The 26,087-nt window shown below is 39.6% G+C and overlaps 1 protein-coding gene and 1 long non-coding RNA gene across 2 annotated transcripts in view; one reads left to right on the plus strand and one right to left on the minus strand.

Moving 5' to 3' along the window:
* ChAT (Choline acetyltransferase) overlaps positions 1-30 on the minus strand; it is an 80,222-nt gene extending 80,192 nt beyond the window's left edge. Inside the window, exon 1 of the mRNA XM_089080430.1 lies at positions 7-30. Coding sequence (XP_088936556.1) covers positions 7-30 — 24 coding nt within the window. The remainder of the gene's footprint in view (positions 1-6) is intronic.
* Positions 31-240: 210 nt separating this feature from the next.
* On the plus strand, positions 241-10,637 carry LOC148935978 (uncharacterized). The gene is made up of 2 exons (XR_016139982.1): positions 241-375; positions 425-10,637. It is a non-coding gene; the product is annotated as an uncharacterized LOC148935978 (long non-coding RNA).
* The last annotated feature ends 15,450 nt before the right edge of the window (positions 10,638-26,087 follow it).

The following is a 26,087-nucleotide window of genomic DNA, read 5'->3' on the forward strand; positions in this document are numbered from 1 at the left end:
ATCGACTGTGTACGGCACCCTCCGTCGCATCCTCCGGAAGGGGGTAAGAAGAGGGGGAGGTGGATGGCGGAGAAGAGCGACACGGAAGAGGGCGCAGACAGGGGAGAGCGAGACCAGGTATACCGACGACGGTCGATGCTGCGCGGTATTTCTGGCGTCAGGTCGATATCGGCCTCACCTGTGTGCGAAGCGACTGTGGGCTGCCCGCCTGCCTTCCTGCCTACCACCCCGCTCCGAAGGGGTTCTCGGGAACGTGCCCGCTCGCTTTCTCCCCCGCACACCCTTCGGCCAGTGGCTCTTCAACTGGCGGATCGTCAACCCTCTCGTGTGCCTTTCCGCCACCGTCACCTGGCCGCGACGTGAATACGGATAAAGGTGAGATTGCGAGACCCTGCCTGGAGTGGCGGCTCGACCGTGAGCGTAGCACGTTCAGTTTTCCAGGAGACATCGCCACCCGTGCTCTCTTCCTTTCGTCTTCGTTTCTTCGCCGGACTCAGGGGAATTACGATCGTTTGCCGACACTTGACGCGCTCCAACGCGTTTCGGCATCACGGTGAATGTCACGCCGGCACTAGCTAGGATAATGGCCGCGAGCGGAATATCGACGTTGTTGTACGACGTTGTCAATTGGGATTTATTCATCGCGTTTGATTGTTAAATCGCGAGCTCGGCCAAACGGTATTTGGCTTTATTCACATATGTTTATTTTCAGCAAAGTTGTAACCTATAAAAGTTCCTTCTGCAATTAAATCTTGCCTTAATCGGATAGATAAATTAATGCCCGATTCCATCAATGCAGATTAGCTTTAATTTTGATTCAACTTACTTTTTCATCTTTTTCTAAGTTCTAAGAATTAGAAAAAGATGAAGAGCAAGTTAAATCGAGATTAAAGTAAACCTACGTTGGTGGAATCGAGCATAATTGTAGCATATTAAACCTGAAATATTTGGATGCGATATTCAAGTTTTACAAAACTTTTCTTTTTCCTCATTCATAATGATAAAAAGCATTAAAGGAGAACAGAGAGAACAAAGTTTAAGAGATTAAAATTTCTCCTTGTCCTTATACGACGTAGGATATAAGGAGTCGTGTGCGGGTGAAATTAACAATTATCTTTCCATTTTCATATTGTACAGGATGTAAAAAGAACTTGGCAAAGTCAATGCTAACCACGTTGAAGATTACTTTCCCTTTTTTACGTCGCTAAGAAACGTTAAAAGGATACGATGAAGTCAATGGCAGACAGGTAGCTGCGCACGAGCGAGTCGGGAATCCGTAATGTTCGAAGGGGTGCAGGAGGTCAAAAGTCGGGTGACCGAGACTACGTAACAGGTTCGCGCTGTAGTCGCTTAACTCCTGCGTAAACCGATCAATTTTAATCATCAAGTAGATAAGGTCAAAGGTATTTTTATATTGGTCGTGAGCAAAAACGCGTGTTGTTAGTTGATACGTGTACTCATACATGAGTTCCAGTCAATACTCCCTGTTTTGTACTTAAACTTATTTTATATATGCTTATTTTGAAAAGATCATTCTGATTATTTTCGCGAATGTAATATTCCTAACTTCATTCGAATTTTTTTTTATTTTTATCGAAACACTATTTGGGATTGTATGAAAATTGAACACTGCACGGACACTGTAAAAGATTAGAGTTCAATTAGAAACTTATTGAAGATTAACTTAAAGTTTATTAAAGAGTTTTAAGAGTTATTGTCGTACTTAGTATGCATTGATAGATAGTATAAAAAATATTCCAACAACTGCAGAAAGTTTTTGACTCATTTTTTAATTTCATTTATATATTACGATAGATGCAATTATTAATATGTAGTATGATTTAAAAAATTGTAATATGGGTAATAAATTCATGTGAAATTACAATTAGCAGTAGAGACTCTTTTCCAATAATTGCCAACAAGAATCCGCGAGTTTCTCCTTCGCATGTTGTTTTACGCGCGTCCATTGAAGTTTCCGATATTGAAGATGAAACTGTAAAGCCGAGGAGTTTCTCTCTAGGAGTCTCTAGAAGTTTTATGAAACTAATAATACCATCCATTATTATTGTTTAGCCAACGCTCAAGCTAAAGCTGACGCATCCATGATTCTATCAATCACAAAATCTCGGGGAAACAACTTTAAATAAACAACTAATAAATGAACATAAGTTATTATTTTTCATTTTGTAGATATTGAACCGTGACTGAAAGTTTTACAACTCTGACATATTTCACGTAAAAAATAAGCAATAATTTTGTCCAAATAGATTACTCGAAAAGTATTTCAAAAAATTGCAGAATTTTATGATTTTAATGTTTCATAGTGAGAGAATTTATAGATAATTATAGAGAGTTATAAAAACTCGAACGGCTGATGTTACGATATTTTATCCTTAATTTACAACACCCTTCGCCATGTTACATGGCAGGCGTCATTGTCGCGAACGGTGTTGAATGTTAAATTAAGACTGTTTCTGACATCAGGCTGGAACGACATGTCACTCGTTCGATTCATTCACTGACATTATCAGATGTGTCGCGTTACTATGAGGGACAGGGCAATTGACGAATGAATTAATAAATAAAGAGTGTTTCCTCTTTTACATGTTCTCTCGGAACATGACAGTTGTTATATTATTATGTTGTGAGAAATGATCAATAGGAAATTTTCATGATGTTCCAAGAAACCAATCTATTCTTTTTTTCAAATTTCAGGTTTATAAGCGATAGTCGATTATCTTAAAAGTAAATGGTGAGCGATAAATTAATAAGTGATAAAAAAAAACAAAAAATCTAACGCTAATGAGGATATTGACCGTTCGAAATTTAAATAAAATTTTTCTCCGTTTTACTGTGACTTATTAAAAGAGATTTTTGCGTTTCGCTTCGTTGTATTTTATGCCGTGCGTTATTTTTACTTTTCTGCATTTTTGTCGCACCGCAACCGCGTGCCGCTAAATATCCGGCTCGCGTGTCCTTTCGTTTAGGACCAGGAATAGATATCGATCAGCCAGTCCAGCTGTTGACCCAGCGGAGCAACATTTATACCGGGCACGTTTGTACACGAGAGAGGACCCGTTTGCGTTCATTGTAACCGCATAAGAGAGAACCTGTCATCATTTTTCCCGTCATCGTCGACTTTCGCACGGTCGCGACTTGTATTCTGCGCCCGAGCCGCCCGTCGTCGGACGGGCAGACGGACGAACGGACGGACGGACGGACGGACGGACGGACGAAATGCTGAAATAAACGATCTCCAGCTGATCGTCCCATTAATGCTCCTCGCGGGAGCGCGCGCGTTTATCTGACAGCTCCGCTTTTACGAATTGAAACGACTTGGGATCGGCGATCACGACTCGCGCGCGACGACTCGTCCTATTCTCGACGACTCGTTTTTGCAGCGTGAGAACGACGGCGACAGGACGCACACGTGTCATGCAGGAGAGGCAGGACATTGTAAAATGCACGGCCCGTGACACCTCGTTTGGCTTAACCGATATTTAACATTCCGCAACCGTTGCGTAACGTAACGCAAATTGAATTCCATTGCGCAAACGGTCACCGCCACCTCTCTTTGCTATTTGTAATAGACGCATCGAAAGATATCTTCTTTAACATTTAGCAACGTCACATTTATCTACGATACATAAGCGAGTGATATAAAGTTATAATTTATAAACACTTAAATAGTCAAGAGCATGAAAGCGCAGAAGAATAAAAATTAAGTACATGAAACAATAAAAAATAAGAAATAAAAACATGTTTTTATTTTTATTATCGACGAATTATAAACAATTCACACAAACATCTTTTGCGCCTTCATGCTCCTGACTATTCAGTATTTTTAATTTTTAAGAAGCGTCTGTTTCTTACAAATTTTATAATTTATAATAAATAAAGTGCACTTATTTATTATTTCATGTGTGCGAAAAAAAGAAATTCTGCTGAAGTACTTAAAAAAAAATTTGATTAAATACAAATCTGAAAATAATTTTATTGATCTATTAAAAATAATTATGTTTAATTGATTGTTGGATATTAAAAATTCTTATAATATTATCATCATGCTTTAGCGTCATATGTAATAATTTTGATGGAATAATATTTGGAGCAAAATTATTTTCAGATCTTTGCATATGCGAAGTTTTTAAATTTTTCACGTATTAGACATAACTTTAAAAATACGCCAATATTTTTTCAATATTAAATAAAAAGCGTTACGCAGATTTGTATTACTTTATAGTAAGAAATTCGTCATCTCTCACGCAATTCTTGCAATTTCGAAATCGGAGGAAGAACAAACGCGACTTAGCGTATACGGCGCAATATCGAGATAGTCTCGATGAAGCATTGAGGCCATGTACAATTCGCGCACTATTGTTTAAAGGAGACGACCGGGAAATTGCGAGGTACGGTAAAACGGTAGACGACAAGCAAGAGGCTAATTAACGTAAAATATTTCGTATAGATAACGCCGATAGTCGGACAACGCTCCAATATGACGACGAAAAACGTTATATACTATTCACGCTCTAATGGCTTTTTACGATTTATCGTGTTCATCGCGCTAATGAATTAGTCCTTGCTATCCCGGCTCTAATTATAATACCGACCTCTGCCATTTATACGGTGAGCTAATGATAGCTGAGATAAATGATAAATTACTTTTAATATTGTAAGTATAATTGAATATCGGCTTCTGCGTAGTTTGAAATACAAGCCTCTATTAATTATTATGATTTTATGATGTCGAGATCCTCGCATATGTTACTTAAGCCATCATTGTATTTTTAACGAGCAGCTATTTGGGTGGCTGGAAACAACCGTGTTGTAAGTCAGCGAACTTCCTCGCAACGTCTTATGTGCGGCGACGCAGCGCGTAATTACGCGTACGTGAATGCGTGACGAGTCACGTCCAAAGTTGCGTAAACGTCTATAAGTAGAGAAAGGACGAGAGATAAAACGAAGATGTACAATGATAGCGAATCGCCATACGTATTGTACGTATATATCTCGGTATTATCCGCTTTGTATGTCAAAGGAGCATACATTTTAATAGGACATCGCAGAGATGTCAGAATGATTATGATATTGATATATTGAAATTTTCATATCGCGTATCGATATATCGAAATGTAGAAATACAAAGGGGCAAGAAAGAAAAATATAGGAATATAGAGGTGCACGCAGAGGAGAAATGTCGAAATATTCAAATAACATATGGAATCGTGGATGCATAGGAGTCCCTTCACGTTACGGGTAACGGTTTATGAAGTAGAGAAATTCCGCGGCAGCACAAAGAGAGAGATTCGCGCCTCGTAATTACGAAAATGCGTGTACGTGCGTGAGGAACGCGGCACGTTCCAGGTCGCGGAACTCGACGGAACGGCGACGCGGCAGCGAGCGAGAGACAAAAAAAAGCGAGAAAAGAAGAGAAGGAACGCGCGCGAAGAAGGAAGGGGGCGGAAGAAAGTACCCGATGAGGAAGAGTCGACGAGTGGAATATCAAGCGAACGACCCGTGTAATTCGGTTCCGTACGATCGAGTTCACAGGCTCCCGGTGGTGGTCCCGGGGCTTGGGTGGGAGGGCGGGGGCCGGCCGGGCGCCAAATCTCTCGCAAAATCTCGTTAGAGAGACAAAAGAGAGTCGCAGGAAATAAAATCCTACCGGATTTCAGCAACCGCGTGCGCGGCATAACTGGCGTATTGTGCAAGCGACGTCTCTCCAAGTGTTCCCCGGTTTATAATGCCTTTCCCCCCCTTCGTCCACCCACACCCCCTGCCGTTGTATGCGAGGGGGCGAGACGTTGGCACATCCAGAGAAGAGGAAGCAAATGCGTTTGTTTCGTGGCGAATTTTTTGTCTTCAGATTTAAAAAGCAAAACCTTTGAGAAATGTAGTTGGCCGGAGGAATGTTTCGCGTACAAGTTATACGGCGAAGACGAAAGATCTAGTGCTCGCGACGGACGCAAAATTTGCTCCGGACTCCGAAGCACGCATCATCAAGCGGATAACACGAGTAATATCTTCTAATTACAGCAAGTTTCAAAACTCAGCTCTCCTCTGCTCTCGCGGACTTTGTTGGCAGGTTGTCGAACGAGATTTGTATTTCTCTTTCGTACGAGCGCGCGGCGAACGTTATATATCATCGTGGCGATGCACAAGGAACGTTTAATCCCCGTGATTCAGCTCGTTAGAGGCGGATTGCCCGTTAGATGCGGTTGGACTCCCGGCACTGTTTAGCAGTTAAAAATGAGTTGCGGAACTCCGACGTTGCGGAATTCGGCTGTGGATCGTCCACGGGAGGACCACGTCGTCGTTGGGACGTGCGGGCGAAATGCCGTCAAGCACGAGAGATCTCGCGAGGCGGACAGCTTGCAAGCACGTAGCCGCCCGTGCGCGGGGTGCATCGATGCATGCACGTGCTCGCACAACCCAACTGTGTATGTCGCAAAGTGTTTGCTCGCGGTGTCGTACTGTTTGCGACACGCGACAGCCGGCACCTGCCCGCGGGAAGAGGAATGGCGAGGCCAAAAATCGGAAGACAGAGAAGATTTAAGAGTTCCTTGGTGGCAGCCTCGGGCACATTGAATTTATTAGAGACGTGACATTCCGACGAATAGATGGTGGTTGCAATCTGAGAATAACAAGGCACGTATGTTAGATCGGCGAGAATGTTTTTTTTTAGTACGAATCATCGCTCTTCTGTTACGCGGAAGTTCTACGGTCACGTACTTATCTTCACGGAATATCATTTTTATGGGTTCTCGAATATATATATATATATATATATATATATATATATATATATATAAGAATGAAAATATGCAAAGATAAAAATTATTTGATATTCCGATAAACGTTAAATTAATTCAGCGTGGAGAGAAAACGAAGAGAAGCTCTTTCTTCTCTTGTGCTTAGTCGGCGCCACGATGACAGTCGGAACGTTCTTGGACACGCTCCGTGAAGATGTAACACCGGCGATCGGACATGAGTGCTACGTGCGCAAGAAGCGACGTGCACCTGACGTATCCGAGGAACGCTTATGGGAACTCGAAGTGAGGTAAGACTCGCGCAAGCGGACGGACAGAGCCAGATGTGGGCGCAACAGAGAAATATAAATCACGCAATAGATCCGCGGAGCCTTCGCTTACCCAGATCGCGTTTCCGCAAAGCGCGATTATAAACTGGAATGCGAGTCCGCGTTGTCGTTTTGCATACAAAAAAAAAAAAAGAAAAAAAGAAGAGGACACCCGAGTATCCGGAGCGGAAAGAAAAACAGCGAGGCCAGCGATTACGCGTGAGAATGACGAGCGAAGCGTTAAACTTCGTTTCGTCCTCTTTCCAACGGAAACACGCTGCTCGTCACTTTCCCTCTCTTCAGCTTTTCTCAGGAACACCGTTAATCAACCTTCTCTCTGTGATCTTTCTCTTTCGGAATCATCATCTGGCTTCGTCCGTTTTATATTCTTCTTTTAAGGCTCTTTTAAATTACATTTGACTTTAGATATTTAAATAGAAACAGCGAAAGATTATACATAATATTTTATAAGGTTTTCTCATCAATTTATTGAATGATATTAACGTCACCGAAGAACATAATTTTCCTGAAGAGTACTTCCGTAGGAACTAAAGGACCGTAGGAACTAAAGTTTCCAAAGATTGATAAGTTCATAAATCTAATCGTTGCAAGATGGAAAGTGTGAAAGATCGAGAGTCAGGAGAATGACAGATGTAAAGTCTTTAAAAGGTAGAAATTCAGAGATCGGAAGATCCTAAAGTTGGAGCTCCCTGACGGAAGAATAATCTCGTGGATGCCAGTCAACGTTCTCGAGCCCATTAAAAAAGGTACCAGACAGAAAATCGTTCTTCGTACATCCGGCAGCCGCCACCCGCGCGATTCTCACCAAGCCGCCACCGTCGTCGTCGCAATGGCGAGGAAAGAGGGGTTACCAGTCCCCGTAGGAAGGGTGAGCATCGTGTCGCGGACGGGGATGAAACGAGTCCCTCTGTTTGATCCGCAAACACTGTAATTGCCTGGAATATTATATTAGGTACGCCGTTGCGGATGGAGGATGAGGACGGAGGAGTGGATGAGCTACTATGGAGGGATGGCTAGGCCCGAGGGGGGCTGGCTGGAACAAAGGGGAACGACGGCACCCCCGAGCGGGAACGTGAACGCAAGCCGGAACAATAATTTATTTTTGGCCTTCTCGTGAAAGGGAACGCTCTGCCCGTGGCAGGTACATATTAACCCCCGTCCTTGATTGCGGGTCACTCCCGCCTAAATGAGGAAAGAATTACATTGGGAAACAAAGTCCAAAGCGGCACGATGCAATTTTAGTTCCATTCAAGCACCACTGCTAAACTATTTTTAGCTTCATATCATTATTATTATTGGAATGGAATACGTTTGTGACGTCATCTTAAGGATAACAGAGTCAGAAATTATATTAAATATTTTTACACGCGGAAAGAGCTTTTAAAAATAAATTAATTGTACTAAATGCATATTTATGATATATATTCTTAATAATATTTGTTATTTGTTAAAATATTTATTTATTTATTAAAAAATTACTTTTACTTTATCATATGTTTCTTTGGAAATTTCTTTTTATCTTTTTGGATCATCGATTTTTCTCAACAAATCGCAGCTATTCAGCTATTTTATTGGCTGCTTTGAAAGTTCTTCCTTTGCAATTTCGTCACCGTTGCTACGAACAAGTATGATTTGCATAAATTGAAAGGCAGGCTTAGAAATGATGAGCGCTGAAAGCGAGAGAGGAAGCGAGAGACGTCGGAGAGGATAATCGGGGAGAAGAATGAGGTTCGCTTGCTCGAATTGAAATCTCCGGAGATCGGCCTCGCTTTTACTCGGTTGCGTTTCCGCGCGCTCTGGTCTCATCGCGCTTCCGTGCAACCGTAAAAATTAGCAGGATTATCACTTATCTCGTTCTCTATGAGCCGCTTTGAATGTCAGATACTTGCACAATTATTAAACCGGCGCAATTATAACGCGCAGATCCAGATGTGTTTTGCGTTTTCTTGTTAACAATTCATATCAAAGAAACAGAGAAGAGCCAACGAAATAAATTCTTGTAAACTAACTTTAACTTAAAATATAATAAGAGAATCGACATTGTTGAAAATCCATATTACGTATAACGCAGACGCATGCTAAAGGTATACAAAAGGTATGTCCAGAAGAAGGGAGAGAAGGAGAAATTAAAATAATATGAATACATCAGGAGCGATAATATATTTTTCAGATTTATTTCCTTCACCCTTGTTGAATAAGATCATTTGCCTAGTGAGCCAGTGCGTCTTGCGAACCCAGAAATTTACGCAACGATCGAGGAGAAGGCACTATTGCAAATAGGCGAATTGCCAATGGCGCGTTACGAAGTCTGACGAGGCTTGGCATCGCATTGTTGCGCACGAAAAATCGATTGCAGGCTCAATTATATGCTGTATCCCTCTCCGTTCCGCTGGCGCCAATGAAGAAAACCGGCCGCGCTGGATCGCGCGCGCGCGCGTTCATCCCGCGCGGAATCGTAATCACCGGACGACTGGTTAATGGCGTTTACGTAAGTGCGTCTGTCGGCGGTGTAAACACCGGCTTCTCATGCAAACAGTCGGATTCACTCGACGAGGCACGGGCGGACGAGGCGTCGACAGCCGGGGAAAGCGCGAAAGAGAGAAGTGCAATGTCCGTCCATCGCCAATAAAAGTCGTAAAAAAAAAAAATTTAATGGTCCGACAACGGATCTCGACCTCTATGAATATTCATCTTCAAATTCGGAATACGTACAAAGACGATTTACAAAAGTGTTTAGAGACGTCAAAGAAGGCGCCGATTAAATGATTTTTCGAGATTTGAAATATCCGAGATTAAAAATCATCATGACATGTACATACGTAAATTTCTGAATGCAAGGCAAATTTTGTAATTAATACAGAGATATATATCGCAATAGTAATTAAATTTTCCACATAATGGAGAATATTATTACCGATTGTAATCTCATGTTTATTCGAGCGTTTGCAGCGGTTTGCAGCTTTACGGTTTGTAATATCATGGAAGACACGATGAATGTCGTAGTCGGCGAAGACACATGGCCGGTGCATAGATGATCGCCGAGATTGTAAGTCGTAGAGTGTGCGCCGCAATGTAAATCGCGGTGACCGTGGCCTGCCCGCGGAATCGATTAGCTCTGGCCTTAAAACAACGCTAAACATTTCGCTTAAGAATATAACGCGATCCCGTTCGCGCTGATCGATTTCCTTCCCCGGCGAACGGAAAATTGTAAAGAGACATAAGAAACGCGAAGTGCGGGTGGAACGCGAGGAAATTATGGAGTCCGCTTGCGTGATCGTTGCAATTCCTCGGGGATGACCCAATCCCCAGGAAGGAGCAGAGCAGGACGAAGATCATCCAGGCCGAGATGTGGCAGTCTTATTTCGATATGATAGCGAATTCCCCAAAGTCCTAATGCGTTGTAAATAAAAAATGTAGGACGTTTACATTATAGTTATCAGAGGAAACTGCGGAAAAGAAATTGAGAAAGAATGTTGTAAATCGATAAAGCTGGAGCTGGAAGTCTTCTAATAAATAAAAAATTTTTGTCGACTAACGCAATATTTAAATTCCAATTTATGTAAAATACAAATGTAATTTTCTATATTTAAAAAAAATATATTTATAACATATATATATATATATATATATACACATACATACACGCGCGCGCGCGCGCGCGCGCGTGTGTGTGTGTGTGTGTGTGTGTGTGTGTTATAAATATATTTATGTGTTATATTTTTATATGTTATAAATATACACACACACACACACACACACACCCACACACACACACACACACACACACACACACACACACACACACACACACATATATATTTAAGAAAGTTTATAAAAAAAATTATTCTTTACGGAAAGAACACTTTTGCTTTAAAATTAAAAATTTGGCTAGCTACAGATCTGAAAATAACTTTGTTTGGAAAAAATTGAAAAATTATTCCTTGTTTATTCGATGTTTAAAAATTATTCGATGTTTGGTTTATTAGAAAATCAAAAATTTTTTCAGTACTATTATCATATTTAAGCGTTCTACTGATGTTCAACAAAATTATTTTCAGGTCTATTTCTGGTTAAATTTTCAAATTTGCAGTCAAATTATTCTTTCCGTGTTGGTATTACAAAAAATTCTGTATTGACTTTATATATAAATTCAAGCGATATAAAAGCAACGTTCAACGGTGCATTGTTCAAAAGTCACAAAGTGATTAAACTTCTCAGTTTACACATAATTACTTTGTTAAAGATAACGCTCATCCATTAATCTTGTCTTCTGATTTCTATCGACCATTAGCTGACCAGCTGGGTCAACATTGGATCCGACGTCACCATCGCGTGATTTACGAGAACGACACGCTTGTTCCGGTGAACGTTCCCTTCAAGATCCGACCTTCCCTTGAAAGTGATCGCGAATAAGGACAGTTTTGACAATCTCTTTCAAAAGAGACCCGCTGACGCAACGTGGAAGCGATACTCAAGTGAACCAGAAATCTTTGAAAAGGAAACAAATGACGTGTGTTAAGAAGCAACTTGTGATTTTGACAAATCATTCCTGACATCATTCTTTAAGAGACTCGAGAACTTCTGCGCCTTCTACTACTGAAGTCGTACCGATTGTTGCGACGTTTTCTAGTAACGAATAAAGAGGATGAATAACGAAATTCTTCCATTTAATTTTACGCGGACTACATATTAATAGAAAGTTAATTCCAACACGCTGTGTTGCATTTAATGTTGAGTATTAGAAAGTGACTAAGAAAAAATTGGCTTTAGATTCCCCGGATAATAATAGTCAACTGAAAGTACGCACGATCTGATACGCGCTTTATAAATATTCTTCGTAATATCAGAAACGCTCCGAATTCTGTTGTGTTATCTTTATCTCGTGTAATATTATTCGAGAAATTCGAGAAGTAATTAATTCTCATGAATTCGTATTCACTATAAATACATGGAAATTATCCGCCGCATTATGGGCTCATTGTCAATGATAATGAAAACATTGTAATTACTACGAAGCGTAATTTTCATACGTGTAGAGTGACGTGTACGCGTAAAATAACATGTACGGTGACACGAGATGATAATTAATCTTAAATGATAGTTGTGAAGACGTGTGAAATGCAAAAAGTCAGCCGCTTTACTTTTCACAATTCATACATAACAATTGTTGAAAATTAATTATCATATCGTATACATATTATAAAGTCACATATCATACTACATCATTAGGGTATTTTGCTTGAAAATAATCGCTGGGTCACATTAGAAATTTCCATCATTGTGATACTCCCGGAATCATCAATCGCGCTCAAGATTCATTACTACGGGAATTATATAGGGGGGCTTCGCACCGGCGAGGGAACTCGGCGCGCAATTGCAGCGGCATTTACCTTCGCGTAAATCGCGAAGAAGGCGAAGCGCGGCCTCTCAGGTAGGCGCTTCTACACAATTCCGGCGTCGCGCGATACATCATCGGATTACCAAGCGTCACCGCGAGTTCGGGGTGTTGATTCGCCATTAGTCACTCGCAAACGCGCGTGTTCACCGGCCGATTCGTCGGCAGCAGCGCGCGCGCGCGCGCGCGCGCGCGATCTCCGCATAATTCGCACGACGAACGCGTCGACCCGCGATCGCGATAGCGCGGGCCCTCTTTGTTCTCGGCCCTCTCCTCTCTAACGCGCGCGACGCTGAAAACACGCGCGGCTAATTAACCGCGGTGTACTCTATTTGACGGCGCGGTAGGAGAAAGCGGTCCCCATCGAAATGAATCATTAACTTTAATCTTATAGAGACTCGATTTCTGTACGCGCGTTGCACAAGCGTCGTAAACGGAAGATGCCACGGTAGCCGAGGTATATTACAACGTGAAGAAACAAAACGCTGAATAATATTGATATAATATATTCCCGCATATAAGCACGTCACTAAATACTTTTTATTTTTATGAATGTTTCCTCTCGCTCGACAAAAGTCTTTCTTTATTCGCGTCTCTACCATAGTTCACTAAAATATTCTACGAAACATACGGAGATTTTTAAATAAACGTCGCATGCAGGACGTAAAAATATTTTCGTTAGATATATGCGCAGGAATGAAAATGCATGGTACGTTTGTGTCGAGAACATTACTATAGAAAGTTGCATATCGGATACATCGCTAAAACTGCAAACCGGAAGTACCTTAGCCTCAGCCGAATGCGCATCGCGGATCAGTTTTGAAGATGGATACTAAGACCAAGAGACTTTTACTGTTATGACGTACTGTCGAGGATCACAAAGGTTATGCCTGGCGAAAGGTTCCTGTAATATTACGCCGTAAAAAAGAGAGAGAGAGAGAGAGAGAGAGAGAGAGAGAGAGAGAGAGAGACGTCTCCGGGGGAAAGAACCGCAACTGTATGTTCGAGCGAATTCTTGCAAAATCTATGCGATCTTGCGAAAGGATCGAAGCACGAGAGATCCTATTGCGTTATTTGATATCTTTCTCTCCTCTTTAGAATCTCTAGCAGCCGCTTCTCTCTATGTTCTTTTATTTCGGCTTTTGTTTTCTTACGCCCATCTATGTACCTGAAAATTATGTCCTCCTTGCGTAATTTTTACTAACGCGTTAGTAAAAATTTGCGTGAAGAGATCAGTCAGCACATAGTACGCACGCAAAATGCGAGCTACTTGAAATTAAATAGTAGAAATTATATGTATCCTTGCTACTAAAGAAAGATTTTAGAGATAGATTCTTTAATGAACTTGGTTTCCCGAACGGAACATTTGCGAGATGGTCTGAGAGATTACGTATATTTCGTATTGAATACAATGAGATTTTCACAAGGTAAGAGCTTCGCTCGAGATCCATTTTCATGACCCCGTTTCGTAATAAAAAACGCATATCGTCGTAGGTAACAAAGTTAAATCGAGTCTCGCGTGATACTGCGTCCCGAATGGAATCGGTCCGTGGAAACGCAAACGTCGCGACAACTTCAATCCGAGCTCGTAAACGGCCGTAGAAAAAAAGTAATCGATGTTGACGCTATTTCCTAGCGTGTTGTATACAAGACAAATCGCGAAAGAATTAAACGGCAGCGTTTTGCGTGACAACGTCATTAAACAGAGATTTCGTATAATCTACGACTAGTTCTCCGACTATGGAAATTAATTCTCGTATTTATTTCATTTCCAAGCCGATTAGTAAATGATTACGTAACACTATATGCATATGCATATCTTTAGATATTAGCAATTCAATCCTCATCTCGTTAAGAGACGCAGTTCTTTCTCGATGCAACTCGGCATGGCTTAACTATTTTTATTAATATATATGTCTTATATGTGATTAGTTTAATTTCTAATGCAATTCTAATGTTTCTTATTACCATAATATAATTTGTTTGTCATTATTCTAATATTATACAGATTATTTTAAACTCACGTCAGAATCACCCTATCTACAAGTTTGTTGACACAACTTGGAATCAATTTTCTTTCAGTAAAAATATCGAAAAAGATTGACATTTCTATTAATACTTTCATATACAATATTTTCATTACATTCATTTCATTATATATATATTTCTACTGATTTAGATCTTTCTGCTTTAAAGAAAATAAAAAAGTTTAAATGCACAAAAACTCGATCAACTTTGATTCGTTAATACAGACATAGAAATAAATTGAATATAAAACTTCTTGGCTATTAATATTATTTTTTTTATTTAACTGATGTAAATTAAATATTTTATCACGAATAACTCTATCAAAATTTTAAATGATTTCCTCAGAATCATATTTCCCAATTTTCCAGGAATAATTCAGAACAAAGACTTGTTATTATTTTTTTTAAGTTAAAAATCATATTTTTTTATACAAAACTGACTATAATCTATTATTTATTTGCATTTTATAGCAATAACAAGCAATTCTATTTTTTTCAATTTTTTGCCATTATTTTGTTAATTTTTATTCCAGCTTATTTTATAGTGAAAAGCTTCCACATTGCATTTTGCTCAGCATTTACTTGCTGAACAAAATGCAATGTTATTTGGCTCAGCTAAATATGTCAAATGGATTACCTGCAATGTCTGCAAACCACAACTTTGTATGATTTATATCGCGTGGCGGATTAAACTACAGTTTCATATGTGAATATTTTATAACTTTATAAATAAGTTTTTATTGATAATACATAACATAAATAGCATAAATAAAAAGATATTGTTAATTTATTTCTTATATCTATATTAACGAGTTTATCGAATTTTCATGTAATTTAAACCTTTCCATCTTCCTGAAATAAATGCAGCAGACTCCATTCTTTGAAATCCAGACTGTCCAGACTAATTCATTTGTTTGTGTATATCTACATCCGTGCGAAGAACCGGCCGTGCGGCCGCGTGATCCTTGCGTGTTACGAATGAAGTCTCCCGCGTAATTCCAGAGGCCATGGTACTTGCTGTGAGGTCGAGGGCTGTTCGGTGAGGGTTGCGCGGACGCGTTTACTCTCGCGAGGGTTAGAGGAGAATCGCGGAGAGATCGATGCGGTTCGGCGAGATACCATGTACCCTCAGACGACCCTTGGGTTCGCTCTTTCCCTTCTATTCTCTCTTCCTCCCTCCTTTCCCTCCCTTGTTCCTTTCATCTCTATAGTAAGCTTTTTGGAGGCACGTCGCACCCCCCCACAGGCTCTCACTCCCCTTCAAGCCGCATCGCCGACGCCGCGCGTCCGGAGGGACAAGGGAAAGACGGGGGGATAGTTTTATTGATCGCGCGTAACCACGCCTTTCATCCTCGCACGCCACGCCCACGTCCCCGACGTCCGTTTCTCTCTTCCACCCGGAAACTCGTACGGTGCACCCTGGATGGATGCACCGCACCGCACTCATCCCGCCGCACCCTTCACCTGACTGCAGAATTATGAAATTCACCCGGTGTAACTCGGACGCGTTACTATACCGACGACCGTTTCGGATCTGATATGCTCGTTCGAAGATCGACGTTTGACCTCTATGACGTCAATACTTGATATTATAAAATGGATAATAATCTGATGAAAATACTTTTAAGATATTTAAGAGGACAATTTACACGATGATGAAAGTTATGTTGCAAAAATAACAAAAAACAAAATGTAATATTTATTAGCCAATATTTTGTACATCGATACGCATATATACGTAGATAAAAGAGAGCGAAATACATATGTATATTATATATATATATATATATAATATATATATATATATAAATATATATATATAAATATAATGTGTGTGTGTGTGTGTGTGTGTGTGTGTGTGTGTGTGTGTGTGTGTGTGTGTGTGATGTATAATTATATTTCGCTCTACATGAATGATATTAATTTTTATCGAATATACGACAAATAAAATTAATTATTAAATTAAAAAAATATATTGTCTAGATAATTAATAATATATAGAATGGAAAAATTATCACACACGGGAAAATTATCTACCTATGTGCTATCAATAATCAATAACTCGATTGTTTATCTCTTTTTCCCATATCGCAATCGCCATAACAAATTTTAGTTATTTTTCTTTTAGTTCGTTCTTTTATCCTATAACACTAATCTCGTTAGCTTCTTCAGTCCATTAGTGTTCGTTACTTCCTCTCTTCTTCACACTTTAATCAATTAGTGCGACAAAGTTGACTGACGAAACAGTGACTATTACCCTTTTGTTTAACGAAGTACAGATGAAATTTGGTCTTAATGGAATACAAGTCGGAGGATCACGAGATAGTTCTTACACGCCGTGGAACAGAGTTGGCGAGCCAGAACGCATTTCCTGCCGGCTTCCACGTCAGCAGATGCACGGATAACGCCGCGTGTCGCGCATGGCTATATATGAAAAGTCGCGTGTTATTTATATAGTGGAGTGAAACTTCAAACGTCGTCGAAGTTATGTCGTACGTAGTTGTCGTCCCGTAAACGGAGGAATCGGTTACATGCGTCACCCTTCTGTAATTGATGCCATCCGAGTTTATTTTTGCCGACAATCGTGCCATTTTTCCACGCGGAGTGCCATCCGCGTGGACGAATCTCGCTCACTCTTTCGTCAATCTTAGCTTTTTCTCGACCACTTTTAAATTATATGTTTTCCTTCCTTTTTTTTACGAGCGCAATTTACCAGAATCCTCCGACGTTGACACCGTTAACAATTTCCGCTTCTTTGAAAGTTGCTTTTCTTTTTTCTTTCAACTTGTCACAATTCTCCCTGCTTATTCGAATCGACTTCAGCTAAAAAAGAAAGAAAAAAAAACAAAGAATATTTCCACGCGATATGTAGGACATTGTAATAAAGCATCGACAAAATGTCTCCATTGTCTGCTCGATCTCGTGCTACGAGATATACAGGAAAACGTCTATTAATGGCACTTGATGTCCGATGACGATAAGATAATTTCGCTGGCGTCCATTAGTCACAGGTGCGAACGATTCTCTCGCACAGTCTCCAGCTAGAACATATGCTTTTTTTCCCTGTCATGGAATAATCTTTGTCAACGTCAAAGTCGCGTAAATCTATCCTCTATCTATCACTCGGAGTCGAATTCCAAGTCGAATTATTCTCGAAGCATGTAAGTACTCTCCGCGAGAATGCCGGTCTATTAAGGCACAAATCGATCGACGATCATAACTTATGCAACACATGTCCGTGATCTTCTATCGGTTACTTATCCTAGAGAGTAGGTTGTCGATTATATTAATACTCCAACAAATCGTTTCTGTGAGTATATATCTCGTTAATTGTGACCGATACGAATTTGTGAATGTAAATAACTGACTAGACTCGAATAATCATCCGATCAATATTCCGACTTAAATTTGTGGTCAACGCGCTACGTGATCGATCATTTTAATCGATCATTTTTTTCCAATATCACTTTTTAGTAGAAAAATTTGCTATGTTAAAATTATGTTTATTTTTGTTGAAATTTAAAAATAGCTGTATCTAGCTTAATTTTATTATTAAATTCTACAGTTCACCACATTGATTGGAGCATTAATAAAATTCTAAAGATTTCCAATTATTTCTTTTCAAATCAAGATAGGCAGAAATGTTATTTTGTTTCCGGAAATGTCACAAGATATGAACGGATAGGTCGTTGTGTCACGAAGAAGCTGCATTGGCTTTTCCGACCGTCATCGTCTTTCTCACAGGCCTCTTTGTGTTTGCGATCAATTATCGTGTGCTTTCACTGATCGATCTTCGCGAATCGACGTCTTCACCGGAGAAAGTCATGCTAAAGTCTTAGAATTGGTAAATAGTCGTCTCTTGGTGCGCGACGCGACTTCTCCTAACGTGGACAAACGAAGCAAATATAAAAAAAATATAAAAAACGTTTTGTCCTTATGTAATAATATTTATTCGAGTTAAACAGTTATTTAAAAATATATATTTTATACAAATATATTTTATTACATTTTCATTTTCACATATCTGTATATTTATATAAATTTAATTTATAAAACACACAATGTAAAAAGTTTTTAAATTTATTGAAAATCTATCGTGTTATAAATTATATTAAAATATAAAAATATTAATGTTAACTATTAATAAAAAATGTATTAAGATATTCTTAGAAATAAAACATTTAAATTATATATATCAAACATAATAATTACGTAATAATTTTAAAAAATTATCTACTTACTATATTATAAACTATATAATTTTTTTTAAGCGATTATATATTTTTTTTATATTAACTGATTTATCTCGCATATCTTATTTTGTGTGATAAAAGTGTCAAAATACGATTATTCAAAAATGAATAATTTGCGAGATATTTTACATTTCATATCAAAATGTGCCAAAATAAAGTATAAAGTATCTCGTCTCATATATATATATGTGTGTGTGTGTGTGTGTGTGTGTGTGTGTGTGTGTGTGTGTGTGTGTGTGTGTGTGTGTGTGTGTGTGTGTGTGTGTGTGTGTGCAAACTGTTTTAAAAGTAGCTTTGCAATAATTTCGATATTAGAAACTCAATTACAAATAATATCAACGAAGGAAGGAAGGAAGGAAGATAAAGCGCTCTTCTCAAGTGACTTTGACTGGAGTCAGATTTCCGACGTAATACCATGGCGAAATCCGCGAGATCCTTCTAGCTTACGTGAGATTTAGAGGACATATATGAAATCTTGCGAAACTGATATCTACCGGTGGCACTTCATCGTGATATCGAGCGCAACAATGCAAACATAACGTCCAATCTGTTCCATGCATGTCGATAAAACTATCTTTCACCGCGTTGTCGCGTGGGAGCCTTTTAAATTTGACACATAAGTGCGAATACAATACTCAAACAGTCGCTCGAAAGGTGTTGTTGAATTTTATAAGCATATACCAGGCTCTGAATAGTCTTCACCTCGTGATTAACTATACATGCGTAAATATAATTGTATGATTAACAAACTAATAGAATAAATACAGATACAGATGAGATGAGAATTTATACGGATAAGAACTTATATTATTAAATATTTCAAACAGATAACAACGTCGCATTTATTTTTAGAAGATTAATTAGAAAAAAGATAAATTAGAAGATATGTTATCTAAAATTATTGAAATACGAGAGAACAATGTGAAACAGACGAAAAATTATACTACGAACAATCACTATTAATATAACTTACAATCTTTCCTTTGTTTTAATTACTTATATTTATGTGATAATTAAGAGCTAATTATAAAGCAGTTATTTTATCAAGAATATAATGGTATTACTATCAAGAATAGTTCATTGTATGAAAAGGTAATTTATTTTTATAATATATAATTATATTATATTATAAAAATAAAAAATATAAGTATATGAACAAATAAGTCTCTAGATCATTACTTATCTATAGCCATTATCATTGGATATGTCAGTCTTAGTCCTATATACTATTAGAGTTCGCTGCGTCATTCTTGCCACCGTAAAAAGCGGCGATCCCAAGTGATAATCTCAAGAGTCGTGTCGATTTCCGATCCTCCTTTTAGCAATCCATCTCGTTAGCCGTGTTTCCTGGTGTCGCTGCCTTTGGCAGCCCTACGTAAACACGCTCTCGTACCTACAGCAAAGGAAAGTAACTAACGTTTTGCTTCCCTCTCCCCCTCCCCTCCCCCCCCTCCCCGACGATGAGTGAAAGCACAGACCCGTTCGTGCTACGTTTTATAGTTGCCTGCACGTTACAGCCTTGGGACGTTTTCACGACGCGTTATATGTCGAGTCGCATTTTTTTCTCCTACAACATAGATATCCAGTGGACACGCGCGAATTGGATATGCAGATGTTCCGCGAAATTTCGAATTTCAGTTTATTTACTACTATACGGAAGCGCACCAGTGCGAATATTATCACAAATAAATCATTGTAACATTGAGGCGATAGTTTCTAAAGTTCTCTTCTTTACGCGCGTAATAACGTAGCTTTCGCATATTAAATAGTTACAATAGTTTTCCTTAAAACTTCTATTCCTAATGAAGAATCAGAGAGATTTCAGATTTGTCACAGGAAATTTGTGTGTCGCGATTAAGATAAATAATTTTAAAAATGTGTCAGTAGAAAGAAAGAAGTGATGCAAGCGATGAAGCCAGAAATATGTATGTTTGCAAAAAGATTAATTAATTAAATTGCTTTTTTTTTTGAGAGAGAATATTTATCGATCACCCAGTAGCTTTGGGTAGCTTCAATCGTACGCGAATCAGCTGGGGGAAGCGCACGTGCGAGTTCATGGGGAACGTGACAGCGAGGTGCACCAGTTCAAGGAGATGCGGCGACGGCGCGGCGTTTGAGGGAAATTTCCTTTCTCCCGCGTTCTCTTGTATACGGAAATGGAGCCGCATATCAACGCTAATTCTCCGCGACGCTCGTAAAAATAGTAAACGATGGTGCGCCAAGCAAGTAACCGTGCTCGACCTTTTGCATCTGCGGTTATTTCCATCGCGACACTTAACGACGCGAGTATTTTATCGAGCGTGCATTTTAAAGCGTTATCGCATTACAATCGCAAATCCCGGACGCTCCGTTTTTTTTTTTTTTTTTTGATAGATAGAAGCGTCATTCAATTATGCAAAAAAACCCTATACGCATCGTTTATGTAATATAGATGCCAAAGGGGCTGACGTCATTGTAATATTCTGTAAGAGCATATTGCACATACATCGTATAAACTTAAAAAACAAATAATTATAGTTTTATCATTATCACAAACAGTTGAAATTAAGCCGACAAATTCATTACAAGCGTCACTTATTAGAATGTTGTTTTTAAAACTTTATTGATATTAAATGCTTATAATCCTTCTCTCTTTTCTTGCATTAAAACGACTTAGATTGTTGAATATTCATTAATTTACATATATAATGACAAATTTATTAGCAATCTTTGCTTCTTCTGGAGAAGAATCTGACGTCTAAAACACTCGAAGGCTAGAATTCTAAATTAAACGCAAATGTTAAAAGTTGTCTACTAACTTTCTTGTAATAATAGCTTAACAATTTCATTTAATTTTCACGCACGGCTATCGCATTTCCTTCGACCTTTGCGCGGAGTCGTCAATTCGCCTTCGACTTTCGGTGGGCCGCGAGCGGCGAGAAGCCGCGTGCCGACAGTTCTTCGCCGAGCGATTACGGAACCCGCGTGAATGCGGCCGACGTGGTAACCGTGAAATCTCAAACGGACGACCGTAATTATGACTTTCCTCTCGACGCAGGAATATCGCAATGTCACTGGCGACAATCTCTGGCTTGTGTATCCACGTGCGTGGCAGTATGCGCGACGTGTACAATAAAGGCGTATCTTTGATACAGCCTCACAATCGTTTACCTTGGGTCGAATGAGAAATCTCGAAGCTCTGCTATTACTTGAGTATTCACATCCGAGATTGATATTGATAGGATGTCGATATAGGATATCGGTAGAATAAGTAAATATCGTTAAATCTCAAGAAATTATTAATGAATTTTAATTTTTGAAATCTATTTTTGTGTAGGATGACGTGGAAATAAATTTTATATCGTTAGTTAAAATAACGATATCACGTCACCGAGAACTTGAGAGATCAATATTATATTTAATATGGATATTATAATATTTATATTGATATTAAAATTTCAATATTAATGGTTTTAAATTAAACATATATATAGCTTTAAATTTAACAAATTAAATATACATTTTGAATTCGTATTTTTATAAATGACAATGACAATATATAAAAATACAAACTAAGTAAAATAGAGTCGATATTACTAATAACAATATTTTATCTTAGTTTAGCTGTAAATTACGGTTTTTTCTTAATAAAGCGAAAGTAGTCTGATAGATGTCAATTTACCTTAATAGAGCGAAATGAAGTAGTCCGATAGATATCAATTTACCAAGGGGTCCAATTGCTCTAAAGATAGACCATTAGAGAATAACGTATAATTGAATAGTATATATAATTATTGAATAGCGAGAACTGATTGTAATGGGAGATTGTAATTGCAGTTATGCTAGTCCATGCGAACGCGAGTTATGCTGGAACTTCCAAGTGCTCTCCCACTTGTTTACTTCCCTCATAATCGATGCCCAGATCGATACCGCCACGTGTTGCAAATGGACATTTAATTATGAATCTATCGTCCATCCATCCGTCCGTCCGTCCGTCCGTTCGTCGACACTACCCTAAACTGTTCCGCTGAGACAACCCTTCATGTAGATCAATCGTACAAGAACGATGTGAGATGAGAGAGGAAGGTCGATGTATCGAGTTATTTCGAGCCGCTTCGCTCATCCATCTGAATAAATCATGATATTCGAGCTCTGAGATCCCAGCGACGGGTATTATGACGAAGAGGGAAGGGAGGGAGGACCAATCTTTCGGATTAATTGTCCGCGATGGGGCCTTCTCGACTCGCGATGTCGCGATATTGCGAAATGACAGGTCGGAGATCGACGAGAGATTCGTCTTCGAATATTTGACGAGACGCGAAGCGACTTCTCGCGCTGTGAAAACTAAACTGCAATGATAACAGTTTCTCAAATAGCTAACATAAAGTAATCTAAATACGAATAGTTTCCTATAATTAAATATAAGATAATCCTTAAACATGTATGCATTTTTATATTTAATTTAATAAATTAATATATTTAATTTTATATATATTATAAATATATATTATATATTAAAATCTATCTTTTTTTCTTCATATTTATATAATTGCAGATAAAATCGCTTTTCCACTTCTCGATTGTTAGCTTTAAATATCCTTGAACTATTGGATTCTTGCGTGCTCGAACAAATAAAGCATGAACGAGGTCTACAAAGTAAAAGGTAACCTTGATAAATTTCGAATACAAATATCAGGAGCCGAGTTTTTACCGATTATTCATTCGATGCACCCGCTCAAAAGGATCTCCGTTTCTCACTGTAATAAACGTTCAAGACGTGATGTTTAAAAAATCACACATTACAACACTTTCACTGTTCAGAAGAGGCATGAATGGTCGATGATAACCGAAGGTCTTTGATGAATAATCGTCATTTATCACTAGCTTCATCCGTGTGTACTGCAAAATTATGCATACAAAATTATGATTTATTGCATCGATGTTCACATGGCTCCCCTTTTTCTCTAAATAAAATTTTAAGAATTTTTAGAATTTTTTTTGTGTTAACTCGCTTGTCTTTACATATTTCACAAAGTCCGAAAGTATAATAATCTCCCTGCTCTGCGATGTATATTTATGGAAAATGCAAGATTTAATAAAGCGCAGCGGTGTTGTTCAATGATTTTATAATTCTACCGAGATAATTGAACGGTAATCATAGCGATTCAACAAATCACGGAAGATGCTTCTCGCCGCTAAATGCTGCTTTCTTCGCTCGAGAGTAAAATTATTACGCCACTGCGGAAAATACTTTATCGCGCCTAATTACGCGTTACGGTAATACGTTATTATTACACGCGTATTAATTATTGCACACTCGCATTACTCGCCGAAAGAATTCTACGTCGAAGAATTCATTATGTAGAACGGATACGACGCGGATCCGTACGTTCGATTCTGTCGCAATTTTCCGATATACCAATGATTTTTTTGCGTCACCATGTCGCGCCATGAAAGAACGAACTTTGTCACTAAGAAATCTATACCCCGAAGACGAAGATGAATGCTTTGTCGTATTCACAGTTATTGATGAGACTGATGATTCTGCGCAATTTTAGCCCCGAGGGGGATTATTCGTAGCCGCGAGGAGCGTGTCACGACGTCCGATTCTTTCCACTTTTCCGATTCGGGTCAAGCGGAATCGGCCGCCAATCGATATGTACCATCTGGCTGAAGCGATGATGACGATAGTACACGTATACAGAGCTATGAATGAGCGGCATTATAAATCATAAGGCACGTAAATAAGAATGACGATCTCGTGCCGTGTATCCACCGGCGATGAAAAATGCAACCAACTTCCATGAAAGAGTCAATTAAATTCGCGGATTAGTCTGCATCTCCGTTTGGCGAATTGGGAGCGGTGACATATATCGACAAACTATTGTGTATGTATTTACATATCAAACGGTGTCGTTAGATATGTAAATACCTAAATATCTATGACGATGAAATATAATGTATTTTTTGCATGTACCTTTTTATTGATATAGATAAGAAAAAACTCATTTATTTCTAAATTTATTGCAAACAAACAAATAGAGGAAGAGATATAAAAAAACTTGTGAACGATTTCACCAAACAAGCCCTGCATTATTAATCGTCCTGGTCATTAAGGACATTGTTTCTTCTTTCTTTCAGCTATGATTAAGAACATTTTGATAACGAAGGTTCTATTCGCGGGCACATCTTTTGAAATATTCAAGCGGAATTACCTAGGCGAGCCTATGGGACTCTGTTTCTTCGCGGAGAAAAGGCATTTGCGTGCGTAGACATTTTTTTACATCACGCCGCTCATTACGTATCGCATTCACGTCGCGTCGGCCGGTTGATTTCGATGGCGTCGAAGCCGTCCGAGCCGAGGAAAATAGCGACGCGTATAAATAGATTAATCGAGCGCGGTCTACGCCGATCTCCCCCTCTCCCTCCTCCCCGCGGCATGTCATAACCGATTCCGTGCCGTTGCGAAAGGCCCGACCGATCGGCCGTCCGTGCCGCCACCCGCGAGCGACGATCCGGGACGGAGCGAGAAAATCGCTCGGCTCCGCGCGAGCGCATCGCGCCGCTCGCCAACGTAATAATGATGATCCCTTTAATCAATTAGCTCGACGGCGAAGCGTGAGGCAACCCGGCGAAGAGCCGCGCGCACGAAGACGACGCGCCGCCGCTGCCGCAGAAAATGCCGCGGTTCTCGTTCCCCGACCACGGATATTAATTATCTAGGGCACGGAGATGCGCTCGCGTACAATGCGCGATCGGGGGGGGACCACCGGCGCCCCCGCCGCCGTCGCCGCCGCCGCCGCCGCCGCCGCCGCCGCTGCCGCCGCTAGAGAACGCGGCGTGACTTTCGCTTTTCCTGCTGTATATTCATCTATCTACCGCTCCGCTGCTGCTGCTGCAACTGCAGTTTTGTCCCCTCGTCTCTTCCCGACTCTCCATACGTGCGCACGGTTGTTGTGTTCGCTGTTCCGCGGTATGCTTAAACGCTGGAAAAACTGCGCAGCGTGGCTTTTCTCCCGGCGAGAACGAGAGTCGCACTTGCAAAATGTTTGTACTAACAAGAAACGACGAAGAGCTCGGCGGCTACGCCTCTCCGATCGTCACCGAATATGCGCTTGCGTCACGACGCATTCTCGCGTGTTTTCGCGGACATACAAAGTGAGGAATCGCGTCTCAAATCTTTCCCAGGCAAATTAATCTCGACGTTGACGTTTAAATCGAGATTAATTTAATCTCGGCTCGTACTGTTGAACTAAATTCTTCGTACTCATACATCGGAGACTCGTACATCTCATAATTACGTAAGAGAAAGAGAAGTCTTTCGGGTCAAG

The sequence above is a fragment of the Pogonomyrmex barbatus genome, unplaced genomic scaffold (genome assembly GCF_055798465.1).
Source record: "Pogonomyrmex barbatus isolate J1 unplaced genomic scaffold, ASM5579846v1 scaffold3, whole genome shotgun sequence".
Lineage (NCBI taxonomy): Eukaryota > Metazoa > Arthropoda > Insecta > Hymenoptera > Formicidae > Pogonomyrmex > Pogonomyrmex barbatus.